This window comes from Sciurus carolinensis, chromosome 8, assembly GCF_902686445.1.
Source record: "Sciurus carolinensis chromosome 8, mSciCar1.2, whole genome shotgun sequence".
Lineage (NCBI taxonomy): Eukaryota > Metazoa > Chordata > Mammalia > Rodentia > Sciuridae > Sciurus > Sciurus carolinensis.
Genome location: NC_062220.1, coordinates 122,655,376 through 122,672,018, shown reverse-complemented (window position 1 = coordinate 122,672,018; position 16,643 = coordinate 122,655,376). Strand labels below are relative to the sequence as shown.

At 38.4% G+C, this 16,643-nt stretch overlaps 1 protein-coding gene across 4 annotated transcripts in view; it reads left to right on the top strand.

Moving 5' to 3' along the window:
• Positions 1-16,643, top strand: part of Cltcl1 (clathrin heavy chain like 1) — a 143,633-nt gene that overhangs the window by 76,692 nt on the left and 50,298 nt on the right. For all 4 annotated transcript variants that reach the window (XM_047560149.1, XM_047560148.1, XM_047560151.1 and 1 more), the window contains 10 exons: positions 2,246-2,407; positions 4,793-4,906; positions 7,132-7,305; positions 8,017-8,214; positions 9,267-9,467; positions 9,567-9,719; positions 10,379-10,501; positions 12,011-12,148; positions 15,387-15,551; positions 16,075-16,255. In XM_047560149.1, the coding sequence (XP_047416105.1) occupies positions 2,246-2,407; positions 4,793-4,906; positions 7,132-7,305; positions 8,017-8,214; positions 9,267-9,467; positions 9,567-9,719; positions 10,379-10,501; positions 12,011-12,148; positions 15,387-15,551; positions 16,075-16,255 (1,609 nt within the window). The remainder of the gene's footprint in view (positions 1-2,245; positions 2,408-4,792; positions 4,907-7,131; positions 7,306-8,016; positions 8,215-9,266; positions 9,468-9,566; positions 9,720-10,378; positions 10,502-12,010; positions 12,149-15,386; positions 15,552-16,074; positions 16,256-16,643) is intronic.

The following is a 16,643-nucleotide window of genomic DNA, read 5'->3' as shown; positions in this document are numbered from 1 at the left end:
TATGAAAAAATACACACACACACACACACACACACACACACACACACTACCAAATATACACATATATTTAACAAATTAAGATCATCCACTTTGCTCTTTATAGTATTTTCTCCCCTATTGTTTATAGTCATTTTTCCACATCAAATTCAGTTATGTCATGAATTTTAGTTTTATTGGGTTTTTTTAGTTATATATAACAATAGGATTAATTTTGATATAATAGCATGGAATATAATGTTCTTTGTTTTTTGTGGGTTTTTTATTTTTTTTATTTTTATTATTATTGTATACAAATGGGATACATGTTGTTTCTCTATTTGTACATGGAGTCAAGGCATACCATTTGTGTAATCATACATTTACATAGGGCAATGATGTTGATTCATTATTTTTTTCCCCTTCCCCCCCACCCCTCCCACCCCTCTTTTCCCTCTATACAGTCCTCCTTTCCTTCATTCTTACCACACTCCTTATCCCTAACCCTAAACCTAACCCTAAACCTAATGCTAACCCCTCCCACCCCCCATTATATGTCCTCATCTACTTATCAGCAAGATCATTCGTCCTTTAGTTTTTTGAGATTGGCTTATCTCACTTAGCATGATATTCTCCAATTTCATCCATTTGCCTGCAGATGCCATAATTTTATCATTCTTCATTGCGGAGTAATATTCCATTGTATATATATGCCACAGTTTCTTTATCCATTCATCAACTGAAGAGCATCTAGGTTGGTTCCACAATCTGGCTATGGTGAATTGAGCAGCAGTGAACATTGATGTGGCTGTATCTCTCTAGTATACTGATTTTAAGTCCTTTGGGTATAGGCCAAGGAGTGGGATAGCTGGGTCAAATGGTGTTTCCATTCCAAGCTTTCTGAGGAATCTCCATACTGCTTTCCAGAGTGGCTGCACTAATTTGCAACCCCCACCAGCAATGTATGAGTGTTCCTTTTTCACCACATCCTCGCCAACACCTATTGTTGCTTGTGTTCTTGATAATCGCCATTCTAATTGGGGTGAGATGAAATCTTAGGGTAGTTTTAATTTGCATTTCCCTTATTACTAGGGATGTTGAACATTTTTTCATATATCTGTTGATTGCTTGTACATCTTCTTCTGTGAAGTGTCTGTTCATTTCCTTAGCCCATTTGTTGATTGGATTATTTGTATTCTTGGTGTAGAGTTTTTTGAGTTCTTTATAGATTCTGGAAATTAGCGCTCTATCTGAAGTATGAGTGGCAAAGATATTCTCCCACTCTGTAGGCTCTCTCTTCACATTGCTGATAGTTTCCTTTGCTGAGAGAAAGCTTTTTAGTTTGAATCTATCCCAGTTGTTGATTCTTGCTTTTATTTCTTGTGCTATGGGAGTCCTGTTAAGGAAGTCTGATCCTAAGCCTACAAGTTGAAGATTTGGACCTACTTTTTCTTCTATAAGATGCAGGGTCTCTGGTCTGATTCCGAGGTCCTTGATCCATTTTGAGTTGAGTTTTGTGTAGGGTGAGAGATAGGGGTTTAATTTCATTCTGTTGCATATGGTTTTCCAGTTTTCCCAGCACCATTTGTTGAAGAGGCTATCTTTTCTCCATTGCATATTTTTGGACCCTTTGTCTAGTATGAGACAAATACTAGGATGAGACAAATACTTTTTTGTGGTGCTGGGGATTGAATCCAGGGTCTTGTGCATGAGAGGCAAGCACTCTGTCAACTGAGCTATATCCCCAGCCCAGAATATAATGTTCTAATTCAGTCCCTAGTACTTCCTCTTTCTCTCTCTTCCCTCCCCCTTTGTCCTTCCCTCTGCTCTACTGATCTTTCTGCTACTTATAGTTTTTTTTTAATTAATGTATTGTGCAAATACATGATAGTGAGATCTACTGTGGTATATTCATATATGTACATAGGAAAGTTAGGTCAAATTCATTCCACTATCTTTCTCTATCCCATCCCTCCTCCCTTCCTTTATTCCCCTTTGTCTACTCCACTGATCTTTCTTCTACTCTTTTTTTTAATCCCCTGCCCTTATTTTGGATTAGCTTCCACATATCAGAGAAAACATTAAACTTTGACTTTTGGGGAATGACTTATTGCACTTAGCATATCATGCATTTTAAATAGCTAATAGAGTTATAATTTATTTAAGGAAATATTACAATGTATGAGATTTTCATTCTAGAAACATTTGTTTTCAGAATTGCTTGTTTGTCTGTTTTCTCTCCCTTTCATCACAAAATATCTCTACTTAGCAAAACCGTGTGGTTGGAGCAATGCAGCTCTATTCTGTGGAGAAGAAGGTTTCACAACCCATAGAAGGCCATGCTGCTGCTTTTGCAGAGTTCAAGATAGAGGGGAATGCCAAGCCTACCACCCTCTTCTGCTTTGCTGTACGCAGTTCCACAGGAGGAAAGGTAAGATCCTGTCTACTTTGTCTTCTTCCTAGAAAAGTGTCCAGAGTCAGGGTCATGAGTCTGTATGAGTATAACTGAGAGTGGGACATGGCCTGCAGGTGCCTAAGTAAGTGAGGACTCATGACAGGATTTAAAACCACTCACGCAACATACATATCAGTGATTTGGCAACAACTGTGGCATAAAGTTAGGAACCTTAAGTTAGCTTAGCCCTTTTCCCATGAAAATCCTCTTAGATTGTACTGAGATGGACCTTGAAGGGAAGTGAGGCACAGTTTCTACTCTCATGCTTCAGCCTCTTGGAAGAGATAGCTGAGCAATCACTGCAGTGCCATGTTTGCCATAAGGTGTGCCTTCCACACCACCCAAGTTATGGTTCTACCCTGGTGGTTGTGGTAGGGATGGGAATGAGGTCCCAGGGAAGCAGTAGAGAGGCAAGGTCATACCCAGGAGCCAGTTGACTTTTATACAGCAAAGAGTATATCCAGACTCTGTTTGGCAGGGCTGCCAAAGAAAGTGGTGTGGAGGTGTCCTATACCTCATGATATTAGAGAGACCTGAGGTTCTGCTAGGATTTCATGAGACAATGAGGCACTGCTTCAGTTGAGAACTAGTAGAAAAGTAGGAGTCAGGTAAAATGTCAACCTTGTTGCTAAAAGAGCTAATTAAGGGCACCAACTTTAGCTATGCGGCACAAAGAGCTTGCTACCCTATTACCTCAGAATGAGGCTTACCACCTCTTCACAGATGGAACTGGGGAGGGACCGGCCTTCATTTCATAGCAGAACCTACCCTGCTCAGCTCCCTGTAAAGAGAACTCTTGGAAGCCAGGAGTGCTCAGTAATCTCCTACACTCAGATTTCAGATGGGCACTCTCCTGGAGGAGCACACGAGATTGAAGAGGAGCTAGGAGTAACCTTCTGGGGCAGGCCCTTCCATACCTAGGGACCTGAGTCACACACAGCTCCCTCCGTCTCCCACCACACACAGTAATTCTCCCAAGACTTATGGCTGTTTCTTCCCCCCTGCTACAGTGAAGAGTGTGGTATCCTTCTCAACCTGTGTTCCTTGCCCTGTGTTCCTTCTAACTGAGTTCAACTGTCTTTACAGGAATAGCTCTGCAGTCTCATGTATGGATTGGAGTTTGCCTGGACACCAGTTCTTTACTGCTAACCTTCTCACAGGCAAATACCTCTTGTTCAAAGTCACACCCTTCTACCACTGCTTCCCAAGAACCTTCATTTTTTTTTCTCATACCTCTACTTTAGTTGGCAGTGTCACTGTCCTTCTTAACTCCTCAGCAAGAAACCACAGCTCTCCATCTTTGTTACCACCTGACCTTTAGCAAGTCTGTCTAAGCTTTTAGTGACTTATCACCTTAATTTTGGCTCAGGAAATGGTTCTTTATTAGGTCCTCAGACCTGCTTCACCATTTTTACTAATAGGTCTTGCAACAGGGTTTCTCTGAACTACCTTTTATCTTAAATTTCCTGTGTGCAAGTCTCCCATCTGATCTATAGTAGCCTTTGCATGCCAGCACATCAGCCATCTCCTCCAGCCCATCTTTCAGTGTGCCTCCTCTCCTCTCAAGTCTCTTTGGTATTTTCTACCTTTCTCTTTGCCTGGCCAAATTCAGACTGCCCCCACTTCTGTGAAACACACCTTCTAACCCCTATTGTATCTTGTCTCTGATCCACTCTACTTGCATTTTTTTTTTCTGGATTTGTTTTAGCTTTGGCACTTTTTTTTCAAAAGAAATTTATGGTGAAGGCACCTCTATAAATCAGGAATGTAGAACTTGTTCTAATAGAAATAGATAAGGAGACATGAATATTTAAAATCGTTTTTTGGGTTTTTTTTCCAGAAATAAGAAGTAGGAAGGAGCCCCTTCATCCACAGACATTCCTCCAAGTTCTACAATAATTCTTACATTTCCCCAGAATAACCTTGAAAAATTCAGGCCTATGCCACAGTGGGTTTGATTGTCTCATGAGTTTGACATTCAGTGATGAGATCTCATTGACTAGTTCATGTTAGCCTGTGTCTGAGTGATTGGAGAGGAGAACTGAAATAGGCAACAGATACAAGTTGGAATTTTTGCTTCATGAGTGTGAGCGCCAAAGTCCAGGGAAGAGAGAAGTGATTCAACTGACCAGAAACTAAATACTCTCAAGTTTTCTGGCAGTAGTTCTTTCTATTGTTCTTGGTGAAGATTCAGTTAGAAATAATCACAAGTACCTCAATAAAGAAATTTCTTCTTTGTTTGAATGTAAGTTTTAGCTTTAGTCATACAGAGCTTATACCTCTGCTTACCACTGTGCCTTGTTTAGTACCTGTCTACCACCAAGAGCATTTACTTGGATTGACCTAAGATCTCTCTTCTAGTTGCACATAATTGAAGTTGGACAGCCTGCAGCAGGAAACCAGCCTTTTGTAAAGAAAGCTGTAGATGTGTTTTTCCCTCCAGAGGCACAGACTGATTTTCCAGTGGCTATGCAGGTATGAACGAGCTGCTCTTTAAATATGTCATGTTCTAAATCATCCATTCTGGCACTTTCTGAGGTATAGCAAACTGTCATCTGCAGTTTGCTTCACTCTCTCCCTCACCCCAGATCTTGGATTCTTTCAAACCCATTTAGAAACCTGCAACTTTGTGCATGATTTTAGGAACAGTCCTACTCATAGAAGTTCTTCATCAGGGTGGATCAGGGCAGCATGAGACTCTTCGAGCTCATGTACCAAAATTTTATTGTAAAAAATTGGATGGTTATTGCAGTACAAGAATATGTAAAGAAGAAAATGGTCCTCTGTAGATAAACCAATGGAATATAAAATACATCAAAGATCATGTTACTTATTATATAAATAATTTAGATATAAACCTTTTCTGGACAAAACTGGGATCACAGTATATATGTAAGATTATATGGTTTATTTTCCCTTTTACTGTTTTGCTCAGTACATTGTAGACATTTCCATAAGGTATTGTATTCTTTGTGAATATTGTGGGAAGTGAAAAAACTTATTTTAAAGAATATACCACAATTGGACATATCTTAGCTATTTCCTTTATTTCTGTTCCCAAATATCTGCCTATATTTACAATAATTCCTATGAGATAGATTTTTAGCAATAGTGTCCTGATGAAAGATTGTAATTTTTCCCCCAAAGTGAAATTGGCTTTTTTCTGTCTTGTGAAAAAAGATATGTCATATATCAGTTTCCAACAATACAGATGTAACAGCAGGATTAAATACCAAATGAAATCCTACCATGGCTGATAATTGTAACCACCACTTAAAGAAAGTAACTTCATATGCATACATTCATGCAGATACATTCAAATAGACTCCTACAAAAGTGGTTTCACACTACTCTTGCTGCTTTATGACTCTCTCTCACTATATTGCAGATAGTTCTATGTCAGTAAAATCACATTTATTTTATTGTTTGCATAATCCATTCTATGGATATGCTGTGGTTCTCTTAAATAGTCCCACTGATGTGTATTTAGATTTACTGTAATCACCTCAAGGAATAATTGCAGTTCATACATCTTTGTTCATTAGTCAAAAGGTCTGAGGACAGATTCCTAAACATAAAAGTATGTGACAGAGGCATATGCATGTCACCAACTCTCATGACCATGCAGATTGTTCTTCTGCCAGTGCTGCCCTTTACAGCTGGACAGTGCTCAGTGGTTTTCTTATCATTCCCTTGGTTTCTGTTCAGGCAGAATGGGTCTCTTGTGTGCATTTTTTTAATTGAATTTTCCTGATCTTTGCATTTTTTCTGTCAGTCTTTATTAATATCTCTTTGTAGTTCTGAAATACTAAGTGTCTGATGTGTTTTAAGTATTTTTCCCAGTCATAAAAAAAGGTGGTTTGTGGCATATTCCATCTTGCATAAGCTTTGCATTTTTGTGTGGCTTTACTATCATGTTTTGAAAATAATTCTGTATTCCAAGACGATCAAAATAGTCACCCATATTTTTTTCTGTTATTCTCTTAATTGTATTTTTTTAATTTAAAGTCTTTGGCCCATCTGGGGTTTACTTTGAGCTAAAGAATAAGATAATGATCCAAGTTCTTTACTCTCTCCTCCATCCCCAAATAGCTAACCAGTTATATCAATATCATGTATCGATTAAAGTAACTATAGTCCACTGCTAGGCCATGTACCATTTGTGGTAAATATCTCACATATAACAGATTCTCTTTCAGGGTTCTCAATCAAGTTCCCTTTTTCTATGACTCTTCCTATGCCACACCATACTTTTAAATAACTTTAAACTTTTTAAACCTTCAAGCTTTCCTTGTGTTAAATATTTCTGTAAGAGTTGATGGCACTTGGCAAAGGTTTGTAAGTGGTAATGGAAGGCAGACTGGAAAGTGAAGTCAATATTTGGAGTATCTAAAACTTTCCCCTTTTATGAACTTAAAGCTTAATGGGGTTTCGTAAGAAACTAGGGAAAGAATGTCTCTACCTGAAAGATATATGGAATAGACTGATTTTCTTGGACCTTTATTTGAGAGTGATTGGGCAAAGTTATTTGCTCTCACACCTAGGAGAAGGACTTGAAATCTATCTCAGGAATAGGTTACTCCTATCAGTGCTCTCGGCCTTGGAGACTCTGGGATCCCATTTATCATTTGTGAACTCTTTTTTTCTGACTTGACTTCTTCTTACTTTTTCCAACCCATCATTCTCTGTCTTTTTTACAGATTGGAGCTAAACATGGTGTCATATATTTGATCACAAAGTATGGCTACCTACATATGTATGATTTAGAATCTGGTGTGTGCATCTACATGAACCGTATTAGTGCTGACACAATCTTTGTAACTGCTCCACATGAACCAACCTCTGGGATTATTGGTGTCAACAAAAAGGGACAGGTATATAACTCCAAGGTTTCATTTCCCACCTTTTCCCTTCTGTAAGGACTAGAGCTTTGTCTTCCTTCTTCAGGAAAGTGATCAGGTGTAGTTAACTCCTGTTATTAAATTTATACTCATGTCTGCCTTCTTCACATCCTCACTTCCTATCTTCAACAGCACCATTTCTAACAGGATTGATTCAGAGAGCAGCTCCTTCCTGCATGAAGCATCTACCAGTGGAGCAGCAGTTCTAATATGTACCACATACCTTTTCATGCTATGCACCCATTGATTAGAAGAGGTTGAAAAAGCAGATACTATGCTTTTGAAGTTATCTTTCTCAACCAAAGTTAAAAAGAGAAGAAAAGCAATTTTCTGTGCTTTAAAAAGAAAAATTGAGAGGAATAATCATCAGTTATAACCAAGAAAGTCATTTTGGCATCGTCCTGAACACATCATTATGATCAGTGCCCATATGACTTTACATTTTCAGTCTTTTAAACAGCTGCATAAAATCCCATGCTATCACTATGCTGGGTGGTTCTACTTTATTACCATTAGGAACCTGACTCCTTTACATCTTTTTACTCTTAGGGCCAACATCACAAGTATGCTCAACATGAGTCTGGGAATTTGGCAAACATTGCAGTGTCATGAGGGAATGTGGCAGACCATGTGTATAGTTCATTCTCCCAGGTGGATCTTATCTCACTTGGTGGGTTCTTACAGGTGCTGTCAATTTGTGTTGAGGAAGAGAACATTGTGAATTATGCAACCAATGTGCTTCAGAATCCAGACCTGGGTCTGCGTTTGGCTGTTCGTAGTAACCTGACTGGGGCAGACGAGTTGTTTGTGAGAAAATTCAGTACCTTCTTTGCACAGGGGAACTATGCTGAAGCCGCCAAAGTAGCAGCATCTGCACCAAAGGTAGTGAAACTCGAACACTGTATGCCATTCTGAAGTTTTAGGACCCAACCTTGAGAGCAAAATAAAACATGAAAGCATTTTGCTACTGCTATTGGAGTATAGTAGTGCTATGTTAGTGTGCTTTTTAAATTTTTTACCAGTGGCATATCAGTAATGGTGGCATATCAGTAATGGAAACAGACAAAATTCTGCTCCACCATTTTATTCTTTATTGTTTTTCTGTTATTGTCTGTGTTCATTACATATTTCTTACCCAGCATCTTAGCTCAAGTACAGGTTTGTCTTTTGGTAACTTGAATTTTCCACTGTTATTACCTATTCATTAAATATAAAACTATAAAAATCAAATAGCCCTTCCTATTTTATTTAGTGACAGTCCTATTTGGGGCTTTCTTCACTCTTCTAGAGAATTGTTATTGGTTTATTTCTTTAGGATAAATTGTCCTGGGACTTGACTTACTACTGAGTAAATAAAGACTTTCAAGTTGCTTCTCCTCTAAAGAATTTTTCCTATCTTTTAAATGATGAACTTGAACAAACCACTTCATTTTTTAAAAAATATTTTTAAAATATTTAAAAATATTTTTGATAGACCTTTATTTAATGTTTATTTATATATGTCTCACACATGCTAGGCAAGTACTCTACCACTGAGCCACACCACCAGCTCCCAATTTCATTTTTTAATAGCTTTATTTTGGTTATTTATTTTTATGTGGTGCCAAGGATCAAACCCAGTTCCTCACATGTGCCAGGCAAGTAAATGCTCCACCACTGAACCATAAGCCCAGCCCCTGAACAAACCATTTCTAATGGGACTGTGAGTATTTTGAATATGTGTGTAGAACTTCAACTTCAAGTTAGAGGCCTAATTGCAGCCTGGTAGGATACAAGTAAGATCCATACTGTGATCTTCCTTGGACCTGGACCCGCGGTACTTATTGATGGAGGTAGAAGAATTTTTGTCTCTGTCATGTCATTGTAGAATTCTGTTGAGTGAAGGGACGCCCTGTGATTACAGCGCAACAGGTTATATTTTCATTTGTTATCAGGGAATTCTGCGTACCAGTGATACAATCCAGAAGTTCCAAAGTATACCCGCCCAGCCTGGCCAAGCCTCTCCTTTGCTCCAGTACTTTGGAATCCTGCTTGACCAGGGTCAACTCAATAAACTTGAATCTTTGGAGCTTTGCCGGCCAGTTCTTCAACAAGGGCGCAAGCAACTCTTAGAGAAGTGGCTGAAAGAAGATAAGGTAGAAACACTTGTGAAATCATAACCCCCAAACAGTTTGAAAATTAGGTTGCAGGTGCCCTACTCCTCCTGATGTTGTCTTGTCCTTTGGCATGTACAGCTAGAGTGTTCAGAGGAACTGGGAGATTTGGTCAAAACTGGTGACCCTATATTGGCTCTGAGTGTGTACCTTCGAGCAAATGTACCAAGCAAAGTGGTTCAGTGTTTTGCAGAAACAGGCCAATTCCAGAAAATTGTACTCTATGCCAAAAAGGTAAGGCGTGTTTTACCATTACCTTTGTACAGATAACTCATTTGCAGGTGGGCGGTTACCAATTGTGTCATTTATAAAATACCTTCTATGTGGGGTGAGTACTGTGGTGCACATCAGTTATCAGTACTGCTGTTAGCATATGGCATTCATTAATACTAATAATGTTTTATTATTTACTTTTTTATTTTCCTGTCTTATTTTTGCAGTCCTTCTATCTCATTTCCAGTCAGAAGCTTTCTTATAATCTTATTATCTTTCTCTTACTTCTTCTCCTTCCTTCCTCCCCCAGTACCCTCTGTGTGTCAAGTCAGTGTTTTGGGGGTTTCATATCCTATACCTATGTGCTTGCTAGTGCTGTGCCTGCACACCAACCTGGGTAACTTCTCTGTGGTCCATGCTCTTTGTTTAGTAAATTGCATCTCATATACCTGGGATCAGTTCACTTAATTGTTCATTTTATTTGGCAAAGGAATCATACATACGCATGCTAATGTTGATAGTCATTTCTTTATAAACATAAATTCCAAACAAAGGATAAACTTCTTTTTTAATTTATTTTTTAATAAATAAATAACTTCTAATTTATTTTTTAATAAATAATAAACTTCTTTTTAAATTTTTTTACTTATTTTTCCTGATTGGTGTTCCCTCACTTACAGGTTGGTTATGTCCCAGACTGGATCTCTTTGCTGAGGAGTGTGATGAGGATCAGTCCAGAACAGGGTCTGCAGTTTTCCCAAATGCTAGTGCAGGATGAGGAGCCATTGGCCAACATCAACCAGGTGAACACAGATTGTTTGGGATATTTTATGACTTTTGTAGCCATCAGGAAGATTCCCTTTCATTTGGTTTTCTGTTCTCACAATTCAGTGTCTTTTTTGATTTACTATTATTATTTCAGTTTTTTAAAAAAACTAATACACTAGGAGAGCTTGTCTTCTCGTCTATTTTTTGAATACTTGTCATTCAAGTATTGAGGATATTCATTGATTTATGTGTCAAACTGTGAGTATTTTGTTTCTTTTTGTGGGGATTTGTAGTAGGATGTGAAGATGTTATTTAAGGAAGGTAGCCCTCCATTCCTCATACCATTCCATTACTACCTCATTATTTTCTTTCTGATAAATGACCCAAACCCCACCTGAGTACAATGGAAAGTGCTGAGAAGTCACCCTGGTTTGCATCTTCTGGTTGTCTGATTGCCCTGGATTTTAGTGTAACTTACTTAGTATTTAGGTGTAACCACATTCCAAGTCACCTTCAGTAAACTATATTCAAGAAGTTCTGGGTGATATATAGGTGTGTAATAAAGCTTAAAGCACAACAGTAAAACCAACAACCTGTCTAGAAATGATAGGTGCAATTATAATTGGGTTTATGCATCTGAAAATTTACAGATATTTTGGAGATCATAATAAGGTGTATGAGCCAATTTACTTAGTTCTCAATGGGAAAGGAGTGTCTAGCTGAAATCTTGTTTATATTTCATATTTTTAAGTTTTTTTTTTAAATATAAATTTTCACCAGGCATGGCAGCACATGCCTATAATCCCAAATAACTTGGGAAACTGAGGCGGGAAGATTGCCAAGCAACTTAGTGAGACCCTGTCTCAAAATAAAAAAAACAAAAAGGGCTAGGGATGTCACACAGTGGTATACTGCCTCTGGCTTCATCCCTAGTACCAAAAAAAACCCCATATATATATATATGTACACAAATATGTATTTTTCCTCACACACACACACACACACAGATGCACGCAAATATACATATATACATATACATATATATTCCTCTTATACTTTAAGTATGAAAAATGTTGCACAGTTGCTAAGTTTATTACCTGTATTTCACCTCTTGTTTTATTAATTGTTTAACATCTGTTTAATTGTAATAAAAAGTGTCTTAAGTAAATGTGCATTTTCCCAGTTGTGCCTGAATAACATAATGATGTTGTATGGCAGCTAGACCCCAGGTATTTGCTACCTTTACAATTTGATTAACATTATTTGTATCACTTTAGATTCTGGGGGCTCCCACATACTATAAAGACAACTCCCTTTGATCCACTCCATTAAAGTGGCCTGTTAGTATAACATAGGTGATGTAATTTCACAAAATTACCCCTGAGCTAATAAAGGCTATGAATTACTTGAATTTCAGAAATATAATAAAATGCAAAGGAGACTAATTGTTGAATTTCTGAATGAGATTCTTTCTCAAAAACTGTTTCAATAGGAAAATGAAACAGTGCCTTCTTTAAGTGAAAACATGGCTTGGATCTTTGCAGATTGTGGACGTTTTCGTGGAAAACAGTTTAATTCAGCAGTGTACTTCCTTCTTGTTGGATGTCTTAAAGCATAATCACCCAGCTGAGGGACACCTCCAGACTCAGCTGTTGGAAATGAATCTGATCCATGCACCCCAGGCAAGTGACATCTCTAGGCTAATAACAAGGGGCAGAGTACCTGCTGTGCCTGTGTATGGGATGTGCAGAACTGAGCACAGGAGCTTTGAACAGGGTTATACTTGCTCCAGGTGTTTATCTTTGTGCTTCTCAGTGGACAAAAAACTTATCCTATGAGGTTTTTCCAGAAGTCAGGGTACAGGACATACAAGGAAACAGTTACAATTGAGAATATAATTTCTTCCTTTCTTCTCTTTTTCATTGTGGTAAAATATGCATAACACAGGTTATCATTTTAACAGTTTTTAAATGTGCAATTCAGTGACATTAAGAAAATTCACAAAGCTGGATGTGATGGCACATGCCTATAATCGCAGTTACTCAGGAGGCTGAGACAGGAGGATCAAAAGTTCAAGACTAGCCTGGGCAACTTGGTGAGACCCTGTCTCAAAATAAAATTAAAAGGACTAGGTATGTAGTTCATTTCTGAGTTCAATCCAAAGTACAGTAAAAAGAAAGAAAGGGAGGAAGGGGGATGGACATTAACAAAATTGTATAACCATCTTCACTCTATATTTTCAGAATTTTTTATCACCCCAGAAAGGAACTGCATCTAGCAGCCACCAAGCTGCTTTCTGTCTCTGTGAAATTGCCTATTCTAGATGGTTCATACAAATGAAATCATAAAATATTTGTCCTTTTGTATATTTTTTTTCATTTTCATATTTTATCCATTTTATAGCATGTATTTTAAATTCCATTGTTAAGGCTGCCTAATATATTCCATTGTATGTGTATACTACAGTTTATTTATCCTTTCTTCTGTTGATGGATGCTGGGTTGTTTCCACCTTCTGGCTGTTATGAATAATGCTGTCTTTCAATCTTTTTGGATAATTACCCAAATGTGAACTTGCTAGATCATATTATAATTCTGCATTTAACTTCTTGAGGAACATTGAGCTGTATTCCAAGAGTCTTCACCATTTTGTATTCCTATCAGCAACACAAAAGTATTCCAATTTCTCTGTCCTTTTCAGCATGTTTTCCTTTTATTCACTTTTTAAAATAATAACCATCTTAATGGGTATAGTGGTTTCTCACTGTGATTGGGGCATCATTTCTTGACCTGAAAAGTCAGGGGGAGGGATATGATCAAATCACATGTATTTGCTATTCTGGGTTAAATTTGGAGATAGATACACAGTATAGAAAAGGGACATAGGGGATTTTATATCAACCTGTTTTGACCAAGGTTGTATGAGAAGTTCACTTTGTTTTTTGCTTATTTGTCTTCAAATTGTTTTTCTTTAACAATCACATATTATTTTGAAATTTGGAGACAACATCCTTTATTCTATTACCTCAATTTATTCAAATCCACAAGTCAGCTGCTAAGTGCATTATATCCCACCTCTAGGAAATAAAATTGGCTATTTACTATTTGGTATATTTGAACTCTCATGACTTGATGATTATGCATGATGGATTTTAGTAAATGAGGTATGAAACAGAAACCAAGTAACAGTCAGAAACTCAGCATACAGACCCCAAAGAGTGCCCACACCACTAACAACTAGGCATGGTACTGACAGGCCTGGGGCACAGTGCCTGAAACAGTGGGACAGTCTTCTTTGGACGATGAGTACTAGGTGATACTTTCTGTCTTTGCTCATCTGTGTTCTCTAAGTTCATCTAAGTTCTCTAAAACACAATTTCTCTGATAAAGATATCAAAAAAAAAAAGGGGATAGTTAGGACAGATCAGAAGAAAGAAAAGGATAGGGAGAAGCAGGTATCAGGTGTTCTAAAATTCTCCTCTCAGGACTTGGTTTGATCCTTTATTCTGTAGAAATACAGAGTGTGTGTAACCCTGGAGCAGTGTGATATTGACTGTGCACGTGTCCAGTCCTCTATTGGGTGTGTTGCACATCATAGAAGGGATGGAAAAGAGTGTGCTGAGCTGCAGGTGAAGGCACCCAGGAGTACAACTTGTCAGAACTAGCTACTGGTTAGAGATAGAGGATAAGATCACTTAGCAAGGCAACAGAGTTGTTGTGTTGACCTATCCATTCTTTGCCCAGAGAGTACTTACAGTGTTAAACCTCACCAAAATTCTTTCCAGGAGCTAGATATGTTGGCATGTATTTGTAATTCCAGCTACTCAGGAGGCCAAGGCAGGAAAGTTGCTTAAGCCCAGAAGTTCAGGGCCAGCCTGGGCAGCATAACAGGACTTAAACTCTTTCTTTTTAAGTTTTTTTAATTTGTCTTAATTTGTTATACATGACAGTAGAATGCATTTGTACATTTTGATAGATCATATGTAAAAGGACTTCACCTCTTAAACTTATTCCCAACCACATCTGTATCCCTATCTACATCATCTTCTCCATCCCCCTCTCTCCAATTCTAACCTCTAACCACTTGCCCCTATCCTAACATCAAACCTAAACTATGAAACTTAAACCAATACACTATAATCCTGTATCAGATACACTAACCACTAACAACTAGTCCCAACAACAACCCTAACTCCTAAACCATAACCCTACCAACCTCATCTTCACCTTCAACCACTCCCCAACCATAACCAATTATCCCTAATGCCACCCCCAACCTAAATCTTGAAATAAAAGACCTTATCTCTTAGAAAGTAATTAATTTTTTCCAGGAGTGTTTATTGTTTTAAGTTTCTTTCCTAATTCTGCTTTAATTTAATAGAGAAGTCCAGTAAACACAAATAGGATTTGTTACTTTCAGGTGTGATTCTGACTCATCTGAGAATTGAGCTCATTAAAGGAGGGCTTGATAAACTTGAGCCCTCACACTGATCTTGCTATAGAAAACCCTACAAAAATGTAATTACTGAACCCAACTATGTATAACTATAATGCTCTAATAAAAAAATGTAATTGCCAAAAAACTGCAACAGGGTCCTGGACTAATCCCAATAATAGTTCTTTATGGAGCCTCAGTATTTCTTACATGCCTGACTTCAGCCTTGTGGGCCATGCCTAGCTCTGCAACATGGAAGAACAGATCCTTGTGCAAAGGGCCTCAGATGATTTGAAGGACAAGCCAGAGCTCTGCTAGGGAACCACTAACACTGTAGTTGCCATGGAAGTGTGGATATGAGCAGGGGCCCATGAGCACTAATTTCTGAGCTACACATTACCCTGGGGGATGGGTATGATTAATCAGCTGCTGTTTTAAATTTACTGGCACTAATCAGGTTTTCTTACTGAGCTCAATATTTCACAGGTCGCAGATGCCATCCTTGGAAATCAGATGTTTACACATTATGATCGGGCCCACATTGCCCAGCTTTGTGAGAAGGCAGGCCTCCTGCAGCGGGCACTAGAGCACTTCAGTGACCTCTATGACATCAAGAGGACTGTAGTCCACACCCACCTCCTCAATCCTGAGGTACAGTGCACCACTGGGCCACTCCCCTTGTAAATGGTGTCTTTATAGTTGTTCATATCATACGCTCCCAAATGTCTGCCTGTTGGGGTTTGTAGGACCAGGCCTGAACCTGCCATGTTTACTGCCAAGAGCATGCATAAACTTCACCTGCCCCGGCAACATGTCTGCGCTCAGTGTCATCTTTCTTTCTGATATTCACCTTGAGTTAGTCTAATACCAGGAAAAATGATAACCTTTTAACATTGACAACCTACCAAGACTGTCTGAGTCATTAGTAAACTCTAAAGGAGCTACTGTGTTTCAATTTATAGAATAGTTTTAGTATCAACTGTAGGGTATACTAGGATGAACAGTTTAGGTCAGGGTTTTATCCTAAATTTATTCCTTACTCCCACTTTTTACCATGATAGTAAGGTGCTTTTTGGTCTTATTAAGTAGAAATTCTTTACGCTTTTGACATTTAGGGTGGGGATGGAGATGATCCAGTTATTTAACAATATTTACAACTCTTCCTTATTCTCAGTGGCTCATCAATTTCTTTGGCTCCTTATCGGTGGAGGATTCTGTGGAGTGTCTACGTGCCATGTTGTCTGCTAACATCAGACAGAACCTTCAGCTGTGTGTGCAAGTTGCTTCTAAGTACCATGAACAGCTGGGCACACAGTCCTTGGTGGAGCTTTTTGAATCCTTCAAGAGTTATGAAGGTAAATCATGCAACCCTGGGCAGACCCTGCCTTATGACTATATCTGTCTTCTTAGGTGTGGCCGTTCACTCATGCAACTTAAAACGTCTTCCTGTAAAGCAGGATGCAGTCTTACTGCCTTACATTTTCAGTCAACTTTTCTCTCATGGGTATTACTCAGCTTATATAACCTTTTTGGTATTTCCAGAGAAAGAAAGCAAGTTGGTTGCTTTGGGATGGGGTTACTTATAATTCCCCTAAAATCCTTAAGTCTTTGTGGGACCTTGTGTCTCCATGTAGGACAGCCTGGTGCAGAATTCTTCTGATATTCTGTAATAATGGTTCTGGGTACCAGTGAAAGGGCCTGGTATCTGGTCTGAGCAGCCCTGAGGTGTCTGTTTTGTCCTCT